The following is a 20,255-nucleotide window of genomic DNA, read 5'->3' as shown; positions in this document are numbered from 1 at the left end:
AGGGCTACAGACAGACAACCTTCAGGAGCCGAGTGATAGAAAACAGCTGTCACTTTCTGCTAGTTGTGGTGTGTCTAACTCAGATAGTTTGCTTTAAGAGGAGGTGTCCATTCGATTCAGAGAAGTAGTACGACATATGATTTATTTCTGGACATATTAGCCAGATAACTGAAGAACCTGCATGGCTATGGTGAGAATGTTTTTTGTAATATGGGTGAACTGGCCCTTTAACTCCAGAGTACTTCACAAACAAGAACCTGTTCACTGTCCACGATCTATCCTGATTGGATTATCTAAAAGTAATAATAATGTGAACAAAAAAATAAAAATCAAATTGACTCTCGTTTGCAAGAAATAACTCGGCTGGAGTTTTTTGTTATTTATTACAAGAATATTGATTATATTTTTGGTTTGCACGGAAACATTAAAATACAATGCTCGTGTAACCTTCTACACTTATTTGGTTGAACAGGCATCACAACCACTCGAACACTTCTACTCGTCCACTCATCAATACATTAACATAACACAAAGCTCCACATGAAACAGAATTACAAACACTACACATCAGCCGACAAAACACACACACACACACACACACACACACACACTTACCATCCAATTAATTAACTTGTGTGACGACTAGATCCACTGTTCACACATTTTCATACACACACTCACTACTGTCAAGGGCATTAATATTTGCGGTTATTGTTGTTAGATAAAAAAATACGACAGTATTGGAAAACACCATCTATTAAATCGTGGTCATATAGACAGTGCACATCACATGATTGATACATCATGGTAGTTAACCAGAACACGTAGAAGCACTTTCAACTGGCTACCGAACCGGATCACGAAGGATAGAAGATAAATATGGAGAGTGCATCCTGGATTCATAGTGACAGTGTGATTTTTTTCATTCTTCGACTATCAGCCGTTTCTTGTTAAGGGTGAAAAAAAAAAGGGATTTTTCAGAACCTTTCATAATCTGTATGCAATTAAAAAAAAAGAAACATGAGCATCTAAAAAGCGGTGGTTCTATTGTAAAACCATAATTACTTCTGTCAGGTAACACTGAATATCATCAAAAGATGCTCGCTGTGACGCAGCAGTGGTTGCCATAGCAATGGCACTTTTTCAAAGAATCTCTTTGCCCAAAGCAGCCAGCCGACGTTGCCTTTGATGCGATCGATGGGGAAATCTAACACCCCGATGTTCATTAGCGCTTCCAACCGGTTGCAAACGTGTCTTCACCTGTCGGTAAACCCAATCTGCGGCGGCAGGGTGAAGAATGAGGGAGCAAACAGCCGTCTGATGTCGTCCTTCAGCCCCGCAAATCACTCTGGCTTCTTTTTCCCTGGTGACCAGATTTATGTCTGGTGTATGAAACGCTTCATCATTCAAATGAGCTCGTTTGGAGGAAAACAGTTTAGCGGTTGCTGTGGAAAAACAAGCTGAGCCCTTCTACGATTAAGTCAGTGAATACAGTACATTAGTTCTAACTGCACAACCTGAGGCAACAGGACTACATCCAGGTGTGAGTCGTCACACAGCCAGTTCCCTCGGTCTCTTCATGGTAGCGAAGAGTTCGGGCAGTCCTCACATCTTGTTGTGTGTCAGTTACCAGTCAGTTCCTGTCCAGATGTTAGGCCTCAATTGTCATTTGACAGGTAACCCATGTGTGCGTTGGTGATGAAGTCACAGGTGGGGACGCTACTGACAGCCTGGTGGATGTTCATAGCCGTGACCTCTCTCGGTGCCCTGCAAGACCCAATGTTACACATTAAGGACTTTGAGCTTTGCTCGGCACACAGGACACATGTCTTAAGTCTGCTGGCTTCGAAACACATTTATGGGATCTGTGAATCAAAGCATTTTGCCCTTAATCAGTTCAGCGCCCTGCTGGCTTTCATCATTAAAACTGCACATAGCACACAAAATACTCGGCAGCCAAAGACAAACAAAGTCCTTAGTTTTTTTTAGGAATTGAAGTATTTAATAAAATTAAGGACCCGTTGTCACCAGTATTTGCGGATTCACCACAGAGCACAAACCACACAGCTGTGTTTGAAAAACACTTTCAGTAGGGCTTTTTCTTTTTAACCAAAGATAATTAGTAGACTTCTGAATTGAATTAAAAAACAAATTCATAATTACTACAGCCACCAGATTCTGTGGAAATGATCTCACATTACATTTACGTCACTGAACTTGAGTTGCTGTAAATTCTTCTCGTTGAGCTTCAAGGAGAACAACAATCAGAGCAGCAAACCGGCGGGTTTGGAGACAATGAATAAAGTGGAACAAAAATGGAGCACCGAGCAGGTCGCATGTCCGAGAGAGCGACAGAGCGAGAAGAGAGGCAAACCTGTTCTGAGGGGATTTGGCGTAGGCCCCCGCCAGAGCTTCTCTCAGGACATCGCTGGCAAACTGTTCCGTAGCCTGCAGTGCACACGTAAACACACACACACACACACACCTTAATAGTCACAAAAAGACAAGGAGAAACACGCAATACTACGTGCATGTGTACATCTCATACATACGGTTCATCATTCTAATCAAGGGTATACGGAGGTTCTGATGAGCAAAAGTAAATGGGACACTTTTTGTTTTTTTGTATGCGGCCTTCGTAGCGACTGACCTTCAGAATCATGGCTTCCACTACCGGAGCGAACACATTTTTCTCCACCTCAACGGGCTGGAAGCTTACCCCGATCTGAAAGGCAACGAGGAGCCATCATAGAAAGGTGGAGACGGTGGTTCTACCTAAAAATGTAGTTACTAGAAGCAACGCAACAGCATGTTGTCACGCTCTGCATTGTGACTTTGTGAAAGAGGGGCTCTTACTTGCTGAGCCGTTTCACTGACGAACTGGGCGGACACGCAGGGGCCCAGGAAGAACTTAGGCTCAGAGTCAGCCTCTTGTTCCTCCTCCTTGACCTTTAGCTTCCGGCAGGGAGGGGTCACAGTGACGATGTCGACTATTTTGTCGTCCACCTCCTCCGGTTCCGTCTTCAGCAGAGCTTGCATCTGCTCCAGCCGCAGCACCAGCTCGTCGCAGCTGCTCAGGGTCGCCGGGCACTCTGCGGGCAGACGCACACCCACATTTAGCACACCAGTTCACCGGCAGCTGCATCCCAGCCCGAGGCGGTGACATCATCGGCGCTGCACTCAGCCGCTGGTCCGGGCGGCTCGGCACTCGAAAGAAGGTTGACGGAGAGCCCTTTGTGAAATGTTGGCTCGCTTTACCGGTTCAGCAATTAAAATGTTATTTGTGCAAGAAAGAGGGACAAGGATAGCGCAAACACAGATTGTTATTTTCTCTGGCGCAGGCGAGAGTGTGACTCACTGAGGCGGGCGGCCTCGTCTCTCACCCTTTGCAGACAAAAGACAGAATTAATGAGAACTGCCTGTGAACACCGCGGCAGAACAACAACCCCGATGCTTCGTACACACCATTTCGGAAACACACAAGCGTCGCAACCACACACGCAACAGCGAAGGGAGAACAGTGATCCACTTTGAGCAGAGTGGGCTTAAAAAAAAACACACACATAATCAACAACACACACACACACGCGTCTCACCGGGCTCGTTATCTATCTGCGTGAGGATGTCCTCGATGGACTCGTCGTCGTTCGCGCGCTGGGGTTCCAGGTCCGGCGGCGTGTAGCCCCTCTGCCGACACCACTGCGCCACCTCTCTCGTCTTCGGGGGGGTGAGGGCCTGCAGGCGGGGCGAGCGGTCCAACACATCCTGGACGACCCGCTTTACTGCCACCGCTCGCTGGAGCTACACAGAGACACATCGGTTATGTAAAGGAGTGAATGAAGCATCAAAAAGCTCTTAAATCCAAAGCTTTACATAGTTTAACATCTTGGGCCTGCTAGGACGAGAGGTGCATACGAGTCTTTTGTAGACGGAGAGAAAAAGAAGCGGTAGGTTGGGGTCTGTATGAGTGATTGATGACCCCTACGAAGAGATCAGAGGAGACAACCAGGCAGATACACATCCAACCCGATAGGAAGACATGAGGTAAGCAGAAAGCTAGTCACGGGGCACCAAGCAGCGAGACACAACACAGACTACAACAACAATGCTTATTATAACTCCCATTATACAAGTCCTCTTTCTGGGACATGGAAAGCAGCTGATAATAACATATTAATGAGCCTATAAAATCCAGTTGATAAAAGAAGGGAAATTATACAAAATCATTTTGTGATTCAATAACAAAAATGAATAAAAATTAATCACAAATAACGTCCGATCAAGATGGCGACACCGCTGGGGCTTTATCACTCAGAGGCACCGGAAATGTATCATCGTTCACGCAAAAGCAAATGTCACCTCTGATGCTCTGCGCTTGCCAATAGTCCAGGAATAATACTGTTCTGTCGAAGAGGCACAGAATGGATGGGAGTCCTCGGCTGAATGAACAAACAACAAACAGATCATTAATCCGCATCTCAAAAGCTTTCAACCTGTTTCAATATGTGCAGGTTTAAGGAAGACACAATCAAGCTCACTTACTCTTATCTGGAACAATAAGGGGGAACTTCTTTATCACCGCTGTCAGCAGCTGCATCATGGTCTCTATGTGTTCAGGGCTGAAAAGGAATAAGGGGTGCCATCTTAAAGAGATTCACTATATTGACAACTGTGAAGAGAATCTATTTCCAATGTCGGTTGCCATTGGATAGCTTTAATAAATGGCGCTATACGATTCATCAGAGTTCAGCAGGTTAACGATGGATATGTGAACACTTAAGAAGAGAAATGAACACATAACAACAGAGTTGCTTGCCACAGCATTAGTGTGGGTGCAGAATGAAGCTGTAGCTTCACTGTCGCCTTTCCTCTTCACAGACAGTAAAGGATCGAACCCTTTAAGAATACCATAACGTGATGTATGTCAACGGAGCATCGCGGCTTGCTTTTGCACTCACTTGATGAGGTCGTGTGCAGCGTTATCTGCCCCTTGCTCCTGCTTCACTGCAGAGGCAACGCTGACGCATGTGACGACGGCAGCAGTCACCGGGGGGGAGGGAACAGCTGTGCTGGAACCTGGCTCTGTCTTCACTGGGGGGAGCGGAGAGCAACAGCAAGTGGGACTTAGTTTGGGTCTAAAGTTTGTCTTTCGGGTAATATTAAACACTGATGCATTTGAGAAGATCGACAGTTTTGTTCAAGCGCTGCTTTTTGTAGCTATTAGACAAATGAAGACGACAGAATAGGAAGTGATGGAGGTAAAGACTGAGAGGAAAGTGACAGGAGATGGAGCCCTCTCACCTTGGGCCAGAGGCAGGGCAGGGGAGGGGGACGCCTGTCTGGCGGGACTTGGGGAGGCTCCAGCTGCTCCAGCAGTGGTGGAAGACCAGGAGGACGGAGTACTGGCGACGGGGCCTTTAGACACCACTATACACAGAAGAAATGGATGAATCAAGGGTCCATTCGGTAAATAGGCCAAACAGTTGAAAGATGACAGGGGGGGTAGAGTGCTGCAGAGAGGAGAAACTACAGTTGATGTTTCGCCAACTCAACTGAAATCCCACCCGGTAGTCTAACGTAATGACAAAATTAACTTCAGAAAGTAAAACTGAATAAAGCCGCCTCCTCCTGTCCTCCCCCTCCTTCTAAAATCACATCAGAGGGCGAAGTGCTCTTCAGAAAGATGAAGCCCCAACAGAGCAATCAATGTCAACGCCATCCCACGTTTTATTGCAACTGCTGCATCGGGCATACTGACCTTTCCCAACGGGCATGACTACGGTCTGCACCCCGCCGGACGCGGCGCCCACCCCCAGCTGCTTGAGCTGGTTGGCAGGGATGGTTAAGACCGTCTGTTGGGAGGCGGAACCGATCTTCAGCATACCTGGAAAAAAAACGTCAGGTGTAAAGGGGGCGTTCGAGGCCCGGCGCCGTGCAACCCTCGTTCCGGCGGTTGAACATGCTGCGCACCTGGGAGAGCCGCGGGCGTCTTTCCTCCTCCCGCCGCCACAGCCATCCCGGCGACCAACGAGGCGGCCGCGGCCAGCGACGCCCCGCTGCTTTTGGCCACGCCCACCCCTGCGCCCTTGGACATGCCGACGACGGGCACGTTGGCGATACCTTTGGCCAGCGTCACCACGGCCCCCGCGGAGCCCGCGGCACTCTTTGTCGCTGTGGCAGAGTTTGCAGCACCCTTGACCAAGGTGGCCACAGCCATCTTTGACAGGCTGCCTCCAGCAGTGGCGGCGGCAGCGGCGGCGGCGCTCTTGGCTGCGCTTATCACGGCCGCTTGGTTGGCCGCCACCAGGAGCGAGTGCTGCTGAGAGGCCGACTTGACGCCATCGGCCGCCTGCACAGGACCCACAGAAACACAGCGGTCACTCTTCCAATGCGTCTTTTTACCAAAAGTATGACTTTGACCTGCTAAAAATATCCCAACACACGATGCAGTAACAGAATTAGATTCTATACTGCAAATACAATGCTGGTATATTTATCTGCAGAATAGTAATAAATAAAACATCTGTGCGGTTCCTTTTTGACCCGCTTGTTCCTGCCCCTCTTTTTGAACCCTTGGCTTTGATATTAGTATTCATCTACAAGATTATATACATTTATATTTAGATTATACACCGCTACGTAATGTTGTTCTTCCATATTTTACTTATTCTTTTTTCTCCAACCAGCCGAGGGCAGTCGGCAGGAGCTGGTGCACTCGACCCCACGGCCCAATCCCCCTGAAGCCTTAAGAATAACCCTTTTAGTAATACATATTGGTGTTTACAAGAGGGAGTCCTGGGAAATAGAACCACTGCGCCTTCAAAGTTATTGTTAATGATCGTTTCTTTGCTCTGGTCGCGGTGAGATGTGACGATCAGGTCACTGGTTTTATGGAATCAATCTCTCTTGATTAGATTAACAGTTTTTCCAAAACCAGAAGGCGGTGATGTATCCCTCTTTGGTTTTTGCGTCAACGTCTCCATAACAGGGAGGGGCGAGGGGGGGGGTTCCGTTATCCACTGTATACAGATTGGTTTTGCTTGATTACATTACAGGTCATTTAGCTGACGCTTTTATCCAAAGCGACTTACATTACACTTTAAACCGTTTCACCGTTTTCACATTTTGCCCGGGGAGCAATTAGGGGTTAGGTGTCTTGCTCAGGGACACTTCGACATGGAACATGGGGCAGCCTGGACTCGAACCACCAACCTTGTGCTTCCCAGCACACCTTCTCTAACCCCTGCGCCATTTCCATTTCTGAAACCAATGATGCCTGGCGACTGACTCTGAGGCTGTAATCACCCAAACACAGACCACGGCTGATGGACTGCTCAACAGGGTCTGTGCGGATGCCCTCACTGGGCCATTCCTCATTTCTGTGTGTTCATGCCTCAGTGGGAAAATCACCACAACATTCATCTCTCACTTTGACAAAAGTTAAAACTAGAGCTACCACTTTCGGTTCAGCGCTTCAGCAAAATGTCATCAGCATCAATTTATCCTATTAGGTCATTTCAGGAAATTGTTAAACCAGTGAGGCAATATGGGGTATTTAAAGACATCCAATGGCTTGAAATTAATTTGAAAAATGAACAGCAGTCAGGCAGAATCACACAGAAGAAGGTGAGGACTGTGAAACTAGCCTGCTGCTGACTGGCCGCTGCAGCACTAACGGAGCCGGGGGTGGAACTAGCGGCGGTGATGACTCCGCCCGTCATCCTCAACGTGGTCGTCCCCGGCTTGGACAAGTGGCCAGCTGCAGATGCCGTGACCGTCTTAACGGAGCCGTCGGACAGCTTCATCTGTGCACCCTGGGAGGCGCCCACCACCTGTTCGTCGTTAAAAACCACAATGTTCGATTTAGAATCCGAAACCAAGAGACACACCTGATGCAAATTAACACGTTTCTGTGATCGCTCTGGCGCTATTTGCAATTCAGCTGTCTATATTAGCATACTTGAAGATTATAAAGGAACTCAGGGATGACATTGCTATGCAAAGTCAAAGTAACAATATCATACAGTCAGAGACAAGGTCTGTGAAAAGAGTTTAAAGACAATTCTTTGAAAGTCCACCGACAACCTGCAAAATATAATGCTGGTTTGACTTAAATTGTTGTGCTCCTTGCTTAAAAGAAGCATCTGAAATGTGATCAGAGGACTCATCAAATGTATGAACCAACATTTTAGGAATGGGATTCGCAAAACTCTCTTTTTCTCTGATTTCTGTCAAAAGCAACAATCATAGGATGGTGCTTTGAGGTCCGAATGTATGGAACAGCCTTCTGGAGATTGTGAAGCAGAAGACGGGCGCAAACATAAGTGTAGACATTCCTGCAGCTCCCATCGGTATCAGACACTGTAGAGGATGAGTCCTGCTCTCCGCCTCATTGCCCACACTGACCTGAGCCAGGAGAGACGCCTTCTGTCCAGCTGTCACCCGTATGGCCTGCTGGGCAACAGTTGCTGGAGTTGATGCTAATTGACCTCCCGAACTGGAACCACCCTGCTTCCCCGAACCCTGTGCTGGCTGGCCAACCAGAAACGTACCCTGAGGACAAGCCGGGTTTAAGGATAGGGTAGAGATCCAACAACATATTACTTTTGAGTGAATAAAACCCAGTGGAATGGTCAAGGTCTAAACTCAGCTGGGAGAACCACACAGCACAAAGAAAAAATCCAGATTCCTTACTTTAGAGGGAAGCCTCTGCAGAAAACTATCAAATGATGTTTGCTAAATATTGTTCAAAGGCTGACTGCTGGATCAATGCTGCTGTAAGTGAACATGTCTAATTAAGAACACACCAGGCTCAACTTCTGTACTACAAAACAAGGACAAGAAACCTCTTGCAGATTGCATGCAAGTCCTGTAATGCCTTAAGGGAATAAACTAAAAAAGTACTGCGGTGATGAATAGAAGCATCTTTCCATCATTTGATAAAACTCACATGCACATGCCGGCAAATAAATACAAATGCTTCCATAAACAAAAATGCAGCTCCACAACATCACAAAACACATGATTGTTATGCCTGTCTCGAAGGTTTGAGTAATAGTGTAAATGCATCTCTACGCACCTGTGGGGTCTGTTTAAGGATATATGACGTGTATGAGAGGTTAGAGGGCAGACTGCTGGAAGAGGAAGGGGAGGAAGAGGAGGTCTGAGGAGTGCCAGCGCCTGCCGATGAGCTGCTCTGGGACTGCTGACCTAAATAACACACAGACACAAAGGATTTCAGTCTAAAATCTGACAAACAATCCTGTTATTATCCCCAATTACAGTTCATCTTCTTTGTCTAATTTCAAACAGGTTCATTCGTTTTGTACCTGGCAATTTATTCTGAAGCGGAGAGATTCAGAGTTATATTGGTTTGGATGAAATACAGGATACTGCTTAATCTCTCTAATCTCATGGCAACTTGACAGGGAGTGTGCTGTGTGACAGATTATAGCTCGCAGTACACATTAAATAAAATGCAGAGAGGACTGTATGACTATGACTGACGCACTACCCGGAAGGTAGGGGAGCAGCCAAAATGTGTATCTGCCACCAGCATGCCTCAAATTGTAGAGTCACTTCGGAAGTGGGCCTCTGCCAGTTGTTATTACAGCCGTCTACAATTTGAGGCGTGGAGGAAAAGGTCGGACCGGGACACAAACCCCGACTTACTGAGTGTTAGTTTCAGTTATTAACAAACAATTTCTATCATGAGAGACAAACAGGGGACACAATACAGACCATTGAATTCCTATCATGTTGTGCATGGCCAGATGCTGAAATATTCTCAGACAACATGTTTGGTTTTATAAACACGTTTTAAACTGGAGGTTATATTATATTCGAGGGCTTGATACTGTGACAGTCTGCTGAGTATCTGAGGCCCTTGAAATGTCAGTTCTACCCTGAAAACCTTTCTACAAGCACACATGTATTTTGCTCCCACAAGAATTGTGTGTCACGGTGTAAGAAGGTGGCCAATCCAACAAGTCATTATGAAAATGGTTAAGAAACTCTTGTCCCTTGAACCTCAAACTTGAGTATATCAAGTGTGTGACTTACAAGCAGTAGGAAGAAGGGGAAATCTATAAATCCACTGGCTGTTTCTAAAAAGATTGATGCAAGATGTAGCATGTCTTACTTGCGCCGGAGGCCCGGAGGATAGCTCCCTGTGGGATGAGAAGCAGCTTGCCTTTCCCCGAAGGGTTCTTACTGTTGGTGGTCAGGTAGAGCTTGGTGCCTGGAGGTAAATTGGCTAGATTGGCCAAGTTGTTGGCTGGCAGCTGAAGAGTGGCCATCACTAAGGACATATGCAGGAAAAACAAAAAAGATTGTTTACCTCTGAAATTGCATTCCAGACACATGAAGACTCCCTTGCACTCATGCAATTCTTTACAATAACTGTGAAAATGCTTGTGCTGCCTTAATGTCACATGAGCCATGTGCACTTGCGTGTGTGAACTCTGACCTCCACTCTTTCCACTCGAACCACCAGCAGCCTTGGCAGCAGGCTGCTGACCAGCGATGCCACTGGCTCCACTGACGATGGCTTTAGCGACTCCCTGAGCCAAAACCTGCTTCCCACCCATCACCTTGGAGACAGAAGGGTTGCCCTTGGCCACCACGATCTGTCCGCTGCTGATGGCCACCTGTTTGACTGCCGACTGGAGCGTAGAGCTAACAGGAATGCCTAACATCTACAAATGGGAGGTGCCACATATAGTTGTTGAATAAACAACTGTTAACATATAAAGGATAGATGTGCTTCTGTGTGTGTGTGTGTGTGTGTGTATGCAAGACTAACCTTGCTAGTCGTTGCCCCTGTGGCCCCTCCTGCCGGTTTCTGGGTCGCCATGGAGATCATGTGACCTCCTTTCGCTGCGACAAACGGGAGTGTTGCTGTAGTAGCAGGTTGCTGCTGGCTGGTTACTGTGGAAACCATCTGCTGCTGATGTGTGGAAACTTCCCCTGGCTCCTGCTTGATAATAACCTGCGAAAAAGTGAGTGCACATGGCGATAACAACTGTAACAGGAAGGCCACCATACTTTGAAAACAACAGGATGTAAATACTGTGGCTGTTATCATGTTGTGCATTTTACTAATTGTACTTAATTTGACTGTCAAATGTCCCTTATTTTCCCATCAGGCCACTGAAGCGCTTCTTTTCTAAAATCAGCATCATTACTAATTCATCATCCGCCCTGGCCTACAATGTCACAGCAGGTGCCAGATACGCACAACATAAACAACTGTAGGATCCGAGCAGACAAGCGCACCACTGTGATAAAACTGAAATCTAAAAGCAGATTGAAAGAGTCATTCCTGGTAGATGGCAACAGGACGATTGACTTATGGAAGCTGGAGAATTTTTACAGCATGGTCTCGACACAGAGTCGATTCTGCACCCGCTCCCATCTTTAGAGCGATGTCCCATTTAAACAGCTTGCCGAGACACTCGCATCTGCTGAAGATAGCACCCTGGTCTGCTATTAATACCACCTTGGTTTGTTAAAGATACAGATACCACAGAGACAGACACTTCTGTGCTGGGAAGAGATCAGTAAAAAGAAATGAAAAAGAAACTTAAACTTAAAAGGGTGACACCAACCAAGCTCGGTCTCCCACCAACTCACCTTCATCCCAGACGACAGGAAGGTGCCAGTGTGGACTTTGGGGGCCGGAGAGCGAGCGCCTTGAGCGGCGGACTGTTTGGACGAGGGGCTTCCTGGGGAATAATTCACACAAAAATACATCATGCAGGAGACGACAGTATTTGGGAGGGTTCACTGCAGGTCTCGCCGTCTTTACATAAGGTATCTAGGCCGTTGAGTTGCGAGGCGACACTTCGCTCTCAAAGTCACTCTGCGTGGGTGTTGAAGCCGAGCAACGATGTTTGGTCCTTTACCTACCGCATTGAAATTAGTTTTATCCCGGGATTGGTGAATCAGCACTAACGCACACATCATCCAGCTTGATAAAACCTCACTTAATGACACTCAGGCCCTGCTGCCAGGATTGGTTCAGCTGTTTATATGGAGGAAGAGTGGGATGGGCTGAGTGGGCGAGAAAGAGGGAACAATCTAAGGTAAAGAGCTTCTAGGTGGAATATGAACTGACGATGTGAAAAAAGCTAGTGCAATAATCTTGGTGATGTAATATAACTCTGGTCCATGTGTGATTCACCACTCATTTCTGCTGAGAATTGGGTACCCTGTCTAAAGGGAAACACATACACAAACCGATACAAAACTTGATGTGAGCCCAGCGTCTCATCCTCCTAATCTGGCCATAAAACAGAGCAGCTCAGTCCCCATGGTAACCGCTCATCCAGCGGAAAAAAAAGTACCAAAATAAGAGAGAAATGGATAGAGAGGAGAAGAGTAGAGGGTATTGTTCACCATTTAATCCCCTACAGATTACGTTCTTTCCAGGCGTGTATATGTTCTACGTGGGCCGCTCAGACACCGCTTGTCTTTTTCCCTCGAGGCCCACTTCCGATTTCAAAGGCCACCTCAATACCGAGTGGGAGACGCGTACCTGTGGGGGCAGCGGATGAGGAAGCCATGCCGATGACTTGGCCAGGCTTGTCCACAATGATGTACGGGTTGTTAAGGACCGATGAGGAGCTCTGCTTGCTGTGGACGGGGGCGGCGGTGACTGGTGTGCGAGGCAGCGGCGAGTGGCTTGGGGTGGATATGGGAGACCCTGTGGGGAAGAGAGTAATTAGGCCACAAATGATGTGATTCACATCACTGCCAGTCAAGCAATTCGGCACAACTTAAATCTACGCATGATGAGGATATAAAGAAGCCAGAGAGACCAATTGTAACATTTTTGTGGTAGAAAATGGGAAATCATGAGAATTCTCCTTCCGTTTCTGTAATGGCTACATTATAAATCATTAGATAAAGTGAAGAGTGAACGTCAACACACCAGAACACAATTTGCAGAATACATGGACAGAACAATCGTGTGCAACTTGGAATACTGACAAAGTTAAATTGGATAACGCTTATGCTGACTTATTGGTGTTCATGTTTTATCCGTAAAAAATCTAAAATAAAAGTAAATAAATGCAGATTAGGTGACTCGCAAACTTATTAAAACAAATTCGCATGAATATCAAATGGCCACTGGGTGGCAACACTTACCTGAAACTATTTTACAGCTCATGGTGATTGGTTGGAACGATTTACTGGGAGACTCAGTGGGACTGGGGGGTAGTCCGAGTGGGACAATCTTACAGCTCGCTGTAATCGGCTGGAAGGCAGAGTTGCCATGGGAACCGAGAAGGATCCTGTCGCCGACCTTGGGTCTGGTCGGAGTGCGTTCACCAGCAGGGAGGCCGGAGCCATGGCCACTTACAGACCTTCCCATCTCCGCTTTGATGAAACCTCAAAGGGAAATGAAAGAGTAGATTTTATTTTATTTTTTTTACTCCCTTTCAACACCATTAGGAGTAAATGACAGGTGTAAAAAGACAAAGCATCTAGTATCAGAGTATAAAAGACCTACCTAATAATTCATTTGTTTTTCTAGAAAGGAGTATGACATTGTTTTTACTTATGAAAACAAAGCCGCATAACACCAGTAGCATAGTCTTATACCAGTAGCATAGGCTTGATATGTGCAGAGTGGAACCTCAAATATTAAGGTTACATGTTACAATACAAACAAAAAGGGGTACCAACTCGAGACCATTGCTCCACAGTGTAACGACATATGGTATAAAACTCCAAAGTGGACCTTGGACTACTATCCTGTGAATACAGTTTTCCATAATGGATGTTTCTGTGTGCATACCTTTGTCTACACTGGGATCGTGTGGGATGGGAGAACTGGAGGGTCCGTAACTTTGAGCCATGGAGGGGGCCAACGTGGGGCTGGCTACTCTGTGAGTCACCTTAGAGGAGGAGGGCTGGGGGAGGTAGTCCTCGCCCAGGGAGTTCCTATAGAGCTCCACATCAACCACCTGGGGGAGATACAGCTCATTGTCACAGTGAGGCACCGAGGACATAAAGTCACCGAAGGAAACAGAGCAGATATTAATAACTCACCGTTTCTGCCCCGAGTGTCTGCAGCCCAGTGTATGTTCTGTCCAGCTGTAGGAAAAGAAGAGATAGTTTAGGTTAGAAAGTATAGGTGAACTGAATAATTGAATTTAGGTTTATAGGCAAAATATACAATTTCTCAGCTGTTTGCAATAAACAAATTAGACAATAATTGTTTAAGTAGTTTAATGAAACTAATATCACAAAAGGTTTTATCCAAATTTAACACAAAATGCGACTTTTAATGACTTTAATGAATTTACTGCAGTCTCAAGATTATTCAACCCCTTTGTGACAAGCATCTTCAGTACTTGGTAGAGCACCCTTTTGCTGTTATGACCTGCTGTCGACGTAGAGGAAAGAGCAGCCGGCAGTTGTTGTGAGTCACATGACGCAGGGAGAGACGTCTGTTCGACTAGTCGTCTAAGGTGTGCGAGCGTGGGGGGTCCCGGTTCACGTTGTCCCGTTTTGACGTGAGGGACATAATAAGCCTCCTGTTTACTCGTCATCCAGCTGATCAAGCTAGCGTTAGCTCGCTAATAACAGCAGTAAAGCAGTTAGCAAGACTAAGACACGTTTTTATTTACTCGCCTCTTTTGGATCATTCATTTTTCAATGTGTTGTCTGATATTTTGTGCTTTGTCCCATATCGGTTATTGTTGACAAATATATTTGTGTGTGTCTACTTTTTAATGCTGTCATATATGGTAGTCCAGTGCTCTGGCGCATATACTGTGGGTTATACGGTAGTTGATGTTATGCCTGTAAAGGGAGACACATGGTGATCCATTAAATCTACTAAGAAGCCTCTAATGCATTTATTTAGAAATGCCATTTTAAATTCATCTCATAGCACTTGGTTGTTTTTTAGCTGTATGCATTTACTTAACTTGCTCTACAATGATGGTAATAATTTAACGAATATGCTTCAAGTGAACATGAGGGTGTGTTTGTGAGTGTAGTATAGAGAACTAGTTCTGACGAATTTGAGGTTCTGTTTAAGAATAAAGGGTTGGAAATTAAAGCTTTTTAATGGCTTTTAAAAAAAAATCAGATTCATCGATTAATCGAAGAAATAATCGACCGATTAATCGATTATCAAAATAATCGTTAGTTGCAGCCCTACTATTAACCATGGTAAAGTCTTCTGTTTTTCCACAACTCATTTACAATCCTAATAAAATTTCAAGGTGATGTGCCCACATCAATTTAGTAGTCACCAGTACCTAATTTGTAATTTACCAGCGGTCGGCAGGGCAGAAGTCATCACAAAAACAAAAGGACATTTAACAACTGCAGGTGGAAAACATGTGTTTCAGTCTTGGGGGTGTGATGCGTGATGTACTCTGACCTTTAACTGGTGGATGATGTCGATGCGTTTGTTGCGAGGGTCTTTGAAGTGGATCTGGATCCTCACAGGAAATTCTCCCCAACCGCGACGTGTTAAGTGAAAGGGCGGCTCACTGAGAACGGACACGTGCAAGTAGAGAGATCAACTACAATTCAGCCACTTGCAAAAAAACAAAAACTTGCTGCAGAAACGTATGAGAAGGAATAGAGCATGGGAATGGTCATCATATGTTCTACTCAACTACTTTATGCATTTCCATACAAGGGCCTCAAGTTCATGAATAGAGCAACACGGCACATATTGCTGAGCTGCAAGTTGCCAGAGTTTCTATGTGGCTGAGATAAACCAAAAAGACAGAAACTGGTCTTTGCGGGTCTCTAAGGGTTTTGAATTAATGGCTTGAAAGTCTCTCATCCTCTCTCCCTTTGAAGCTTGACGTTTTCATCCACTTCACAACAGAAAATGGGTTTGTCTATTTAAGAATACCAGCTTAGAGACGCATTATTGTTTTATCTTACTTAGGGTTACTGTGAGTGAAGACTCGAGTCAGTCAGAGGGAGCTTATGAGCCGCGGTTTCTTGAGAGAACGTGAGAGTCTTGTCGGCTGAAACAGCCAGGAGGCTACAGCTCAGGATAAGGATTGCGGGCCGATGAAAGAGATCATTTATTCAAAAGCCAGGCGCACGTTTAAATCCATTCGCACTTTTAGAAGATTAAAAATGAAGTGAGACATCTTGAAACCCAGAGCCTCATCCCTTCTGAACACCTAAATTAGCTGGGAGACACAAACGTACACACTTCAGTGATTTGGGGCGAAGCTTGAACTCCTAAACGTGCGTGTGTTTCTTAGTAGGTGTGACCACTATTAGTCATGCTGATGTTGACTTCCAGTCGGGCCCATCGTGTGCTTAACGACGTCACGGACCCCACCCCGATGATGTGCGCGTCACAATTTCCAGAATGAATGTCTTTTTTTAAAACTTACAACTATTAGTGATGGCCAGCAGACCAGAACATCACAAGACGTCCACAAGAGGGCACCGTCTAACAAATCAATTTCACAACAGTCTGTTTATAACTCAGCTCGAATTACTCAACGTGAACATCGGCAAACTGTTTTTTCCCTCCTTGACAGGTTGGCCGGAAAGTCGTTTCATTAAACGTGAGCCGATGACGAAGACTCTCATCCATGTGCCATTTTTCAAAATGTTCCTGTACTTCTTTCAGTTTGGCAAGCGGTGTGTGGAAAGGAGCGGTAGCACTACTGACCTAGAATAATGATGTGAGTTTGGAAGAAAACATTGTGTGTATGTGCAACACCACACGTGACGGCGAATGTTATTGGGAGTTCTCATCGGTCCCGATCCCTCCCGACTTCTCATGTGAAAGGACCGCCCGAGTGCAAGTTTGTGCAACAATAGCTTGGTGCTCTGCCTAGATCAGAAAAATTCTGTGTGCGTGACTGAAGAGTGCAAACACCCTTTGTCTCAAACGTACAAAAGAAAACTGACACACACAAACCTGACTTCCACTAGGTCGTTGGGCTTGTAGCTGGGATGCAGGAAGAACCAGACTTTCTTCACAAAGTGGTCGATACTGGGTTCCCTCCTGGAGCCCCTGACGTACACCATCCACTTATGGGTGGATTGGTCGTTTTCTTCACGCTTATCTGGGGGAATGTACCTGCGAGATGGAGAAATAAGACAACCAGAGGGCCTTCTTAATACTCACACCTACGATGTGGCAAATGAGAAGTGACATTCAGATTTAGTCTCTAAAGATATTTAGAGGGCAAGAAGTATGGGGCTTGTCAGTCCAGCTTCCTAGAAATAACAAAAGGACTCATTTTACTCTGAGACAAACGGTCTTGAGGAGATGCAACTTATCTGGATCCACTACAGACTGAAATAAAAATACATTTTTCATGCTCAGCTCAATCAGTCTCAGGTCTTCAGTCCAAATTAGGCAATAGCTGTTGTTGGAAAGTCATATCTGTAGAGGGGAATGACCTTAAATCAAATCAACAGGCACTCGTGCAGCGCAGAGATCATCTCAGATCATCAACATGTTGCATTAAACACATTTTTCCATCAGTTTTTCTGTCCTTGCAGGTAACTACTTACCTGCCCAAAACCAATGCGTGGCTGATTCTCATTCATAGTTTTCGCACATACTTAATCAATTTTCTAAAATGTATACACACAACCTATTCCAAAACCCAATTTTCTCAAGCTGTCACTATATGCCGACAGTAGTCGGTCCCCTTTTCGTACTCCTAATGGTGATTGCCAGTTTCCACCACGCTCAAAACAAAACCAAAATATGTTTCATACATGTTTGATTAGCACTGCCTTGTTTATTATTCCCCAACTAGGGATTGACAGATGAGTTCATTGGCTCTGGTTGGTTGTTTTCCGTTTGGATTGGTGGAAACTTGTAAATGCCTGTTGGAACACTAAGAGGAGATAGGAACCTTTAAGTGATATTTTTATCTGTGACTACCAGCACCTCATTGACATGAGTAAATTTAACATATCCACCTGTTTGCCAAGTACCCACGAAATTATGATGTTATATGTTTGTGTTTTTTCCAGCATGCTTCCTCCATCAGGTTTAACACTCTCATGTCTTCCCTGGATGTTCCCAAACTAAAAAAGGCCTGATCTACAGTATGCTTAGTCTGCAAGATGACAAAGAGAATAAAGCATTTGCTTAGTCACATACCTGGACACGTTCCCCACTACAATTGTCTTCTTAGCATAGAGTCTAGATGCTTCATTCCCAGTCGTGTGATAGGTCCCCCTCTGCTCTTCCCCCAAGGACAATGGCACGCCAAATGTGTCCTACGAAAAAAAACAATGGAGAACATTACAGGCTCCATGAAGGAAAGAAAAAAGGTGCAAGAATAACGCCACTTTGCATTAACTAAATACGGCCCCCCCCACCATCTTTGTCACTTGAACACACCTTTCCTGTGTTGCGCCCCGGTCTGCGCTCCTGCCTGCTGCCGTCCTCCCTCCATGCCCCCTCCGCGTCCCGCTCAGCTCCCTCGCCTTGCTGAGACAGGGACCCGGACTCCGAGTGAGCCAGGGACAGGGTCTCAGAGCCCTGGTTGAGAGGGGAAGTGGACCGGGACGGGGACTCCAAGAACCGCCTGATGGCAGGATGGTTCAGCACGGCAGGGTCGCTCTTGGAGACGTGCTGGTAAACAGAAGAAATGAATTGGTTGATGCCGCTGTGCTGACAGTTGTCTGGGTATGAATATGCAGGAATGTACCTCGGGGAGCTTTGTTATTCCAGCATTGGCATAGTAGTTAGCCACTATGCACGCCCTCAGCTTGTCCATCATCCTCCTGGCTTCATTGAGTCTCTGAAGAAATAATGGGGGGAAATAATGACATACATACAAACATACAGTATATCATTTGCTTTTTGTACCTCTGCATCACTGATACAAGTGACTGAATGACATGTTGTATAATCGATTGGAGAGAAGTGTCATCCAGAGAAAACGTTACCTGACTTATCACATCTATCTCATGCTCTTTGTTCTTCATCTCCAAAGAAAACTGTTCTCTGATGATGGTTTCAATCTTCTGAACTGCTGCTTCTCTGGCTGAAAAAGAAGACGGTGCACATATGAAAAGTCCCTCAGCTACCTGGTAGGTGTGACAGCGTGCAATGACTGAAGCACATGCACAGCCTCGGGATGCATAAACTCACCGTTGTGTTCAGCCGCTTTGTTTCTTTTACTATTTTGAACCAGCAAAATGTCGTCATAGTCGGGGTCATTGCCTTCTATTTTCCTTTTAATTCCCGACATGACCGCCTGCGAAAAAGAAGATGTCAGGAGAAAAGCATATAGCTAAAGTCTACTCACACCCAGGCTCCCACGGCTAGTTGTTATGGTAGCCCACTTAGCATCGCATTAGCCGGCTAGCAGAGAAGCTGATTCCCACAGCTAGCCTTCTGCACGGGCGGGATAGGTATTCGTGCTAATATGAGAGAGGCCGGAGACTTCAATAAAGACGATTTTAACAACAAAACACGCCGCCGGACTGTGTGTACCGCTGTGTGTAGCCGACAGTCGTAACGCTAGCCAACTGCTATCCTTGTTTGCTAACTTAGCTAGCGTTACCACACGGTTGTGTACACCGATTCAACCCGTTTGAAATGTGAACTTACTCAAGTGCCCTGCGCTGGGGGGGGGCAGCGTTTCTTTGTGAGGCGTGTGTTTTAATTCAGTGATATCATATCCTTTACGTTATGCTACATGTACCTTACACACTTGTGTGTAGTACATTTCTAGCCATATCTCGAGGTGGACATGTAAACTAAGAGGTGGTTAGTTAGCGTTGCACCTCCCTGAACTGACCACAAGGAGCCGCTGTTTTACAAAGACATTTTAATCTGACGTTGGTACTCGAGAACTCTCGTTATTTTACTCTATTGACATTTTTTCTGGTTGGTTTAATGGGGAAATCTTAATGCCATTATATTATGACAGAGTATGACATAATTGACTACAAACAGGAAATGATTTATTTTAGATATGGACCCAACAGTATAAATGCTATCAATCTACAATGTTCATGTCCGTGAGTTTATGATGAGCTCTCGACTGTTCTCAATGAAGTCCACAATATATATTTAAAAAATACTCTCCTCCAGGGGTAAGAAGTGTGGCACAGTTTACAAAAAAAGGTTAATTTCCCAAGGGACACAAACCACGTAGCTTTTCTGTTTCATCTTCATCAAAACCTGCAGTGTGGTTGGTGGTGCTGTAGGTTCAATTAGTACAATCCCATTTTTATGATGAAGATTAATGTGCTGATACTTTATATATATATAA

General features: G+C 45.6%; 1 protein-coding gene across 1 annotated transcript; it reads right to left on the bottom strand.

Moving 5' to 3' along the window:
• Nucleotides 1-364: 364 nt before the first annotated feature.
• yeats2 (YEATS domain containing 2) lies at nucleotides 365-19,803 on the bottom strand. Its single transcript, XM_040170526.2, has 30 exons — nucleotides 19,589-19,803; nucleotides 19,127-19,232; nucleotides 18,922-19,019; nucleotides 18,681-18,773; nucleotides 18,371-18,604; nucleotides 18,128-18,246; nucleotides 16,925-17,086; nucleotides 15,404-15,515; nucleotides 14,059-14,103; nucleotides 13,805-13,973; nucleotides 13,153-13,395; nucleotides 12,539-12,706; nucleotides 11,635-11,726; nucleotides 10,805-10,990; nucleotides 10,469-10,697; nucleotides 10,142-10,300; nucleotides 9,080-9,210; nucleotides 8,407-8,553; nucleotides 7,647-7,832; nucleotides 5,971-6,349; nucleotides 5,759-5,884; nucleotides 5,302-5,427; nucleotides 4,959-5,091; nucleotides 4,543-4,619; nucleotides 4,360-4,439; nucleotides 3,597-3,801; nucleotides 2,857-3,092; nucleotides 2,651-2,725; nucleotides 2,375-2,448; nucleotides 365-1,767 (listed from the first exon to the last, which is right to left on the bottom strand). Exons 2-30 carry the CDS (start codon nucleotides 19,224-19,226, stop codon nucleotides 1,659-1,661), a joined length of 4,293 nt encoding a protein of 1,430 aa, XP_040026460.2. The 5' UTR covers nucleotides 19,227-19,232; nucleotides 19,589-19,803; the 3' UTR covers nucleotides 365-1,658.
• Between the last annotated feature and the right edge of the window lie 452 nt (nucleotides 19,804-20,255).

Source organism: Gasterosteus aculeatus, chromosome 3 (genome assembly GCF_964276395.1).
Source record: "Gasterosteus aculeatus chromosome 3, fGasAcu3.hap1.1, whole genome shotgun sequence".
NCBI classification, from domain to species: Eukaryota; Metazoa; Chordata; class Actinopteri; order Perciformes; family Gasterosteidae; genus Gasterosteus; species Gasterosteus aculeatus.
This window is presented reverse-complemented; position numbering and strand designations above follow the sequence as displayed.

What these genes read in the sequence shown, in the direction of transcription:
- yeats2 (XM_040170526.2), bottom strand. Translation starts at nt 19,226, where the DNA reads ATGTCGGGAATTAAAAGGAAAATAGAAGGCAATGACCCCGACTATGAC. An exon ending in AGACACTCGGGGCAGAAACG is followed by an intron (nt 13,974 to 14,058) that starts GTGAGTTATTAA and finishes TATCTCCCCCAG; the next exon opens with GTGGTTGATGTGGAGCTCTA. An exon ending in CAGGGGCAACGACTAGCAAG is followed by an intron (nt 10,698 to 10,804) that starts GTTAGTCTTGCA and finishes TCCCATTTGTAG; the next exon opens with ATGTTAGGCATTCCTGTTAG.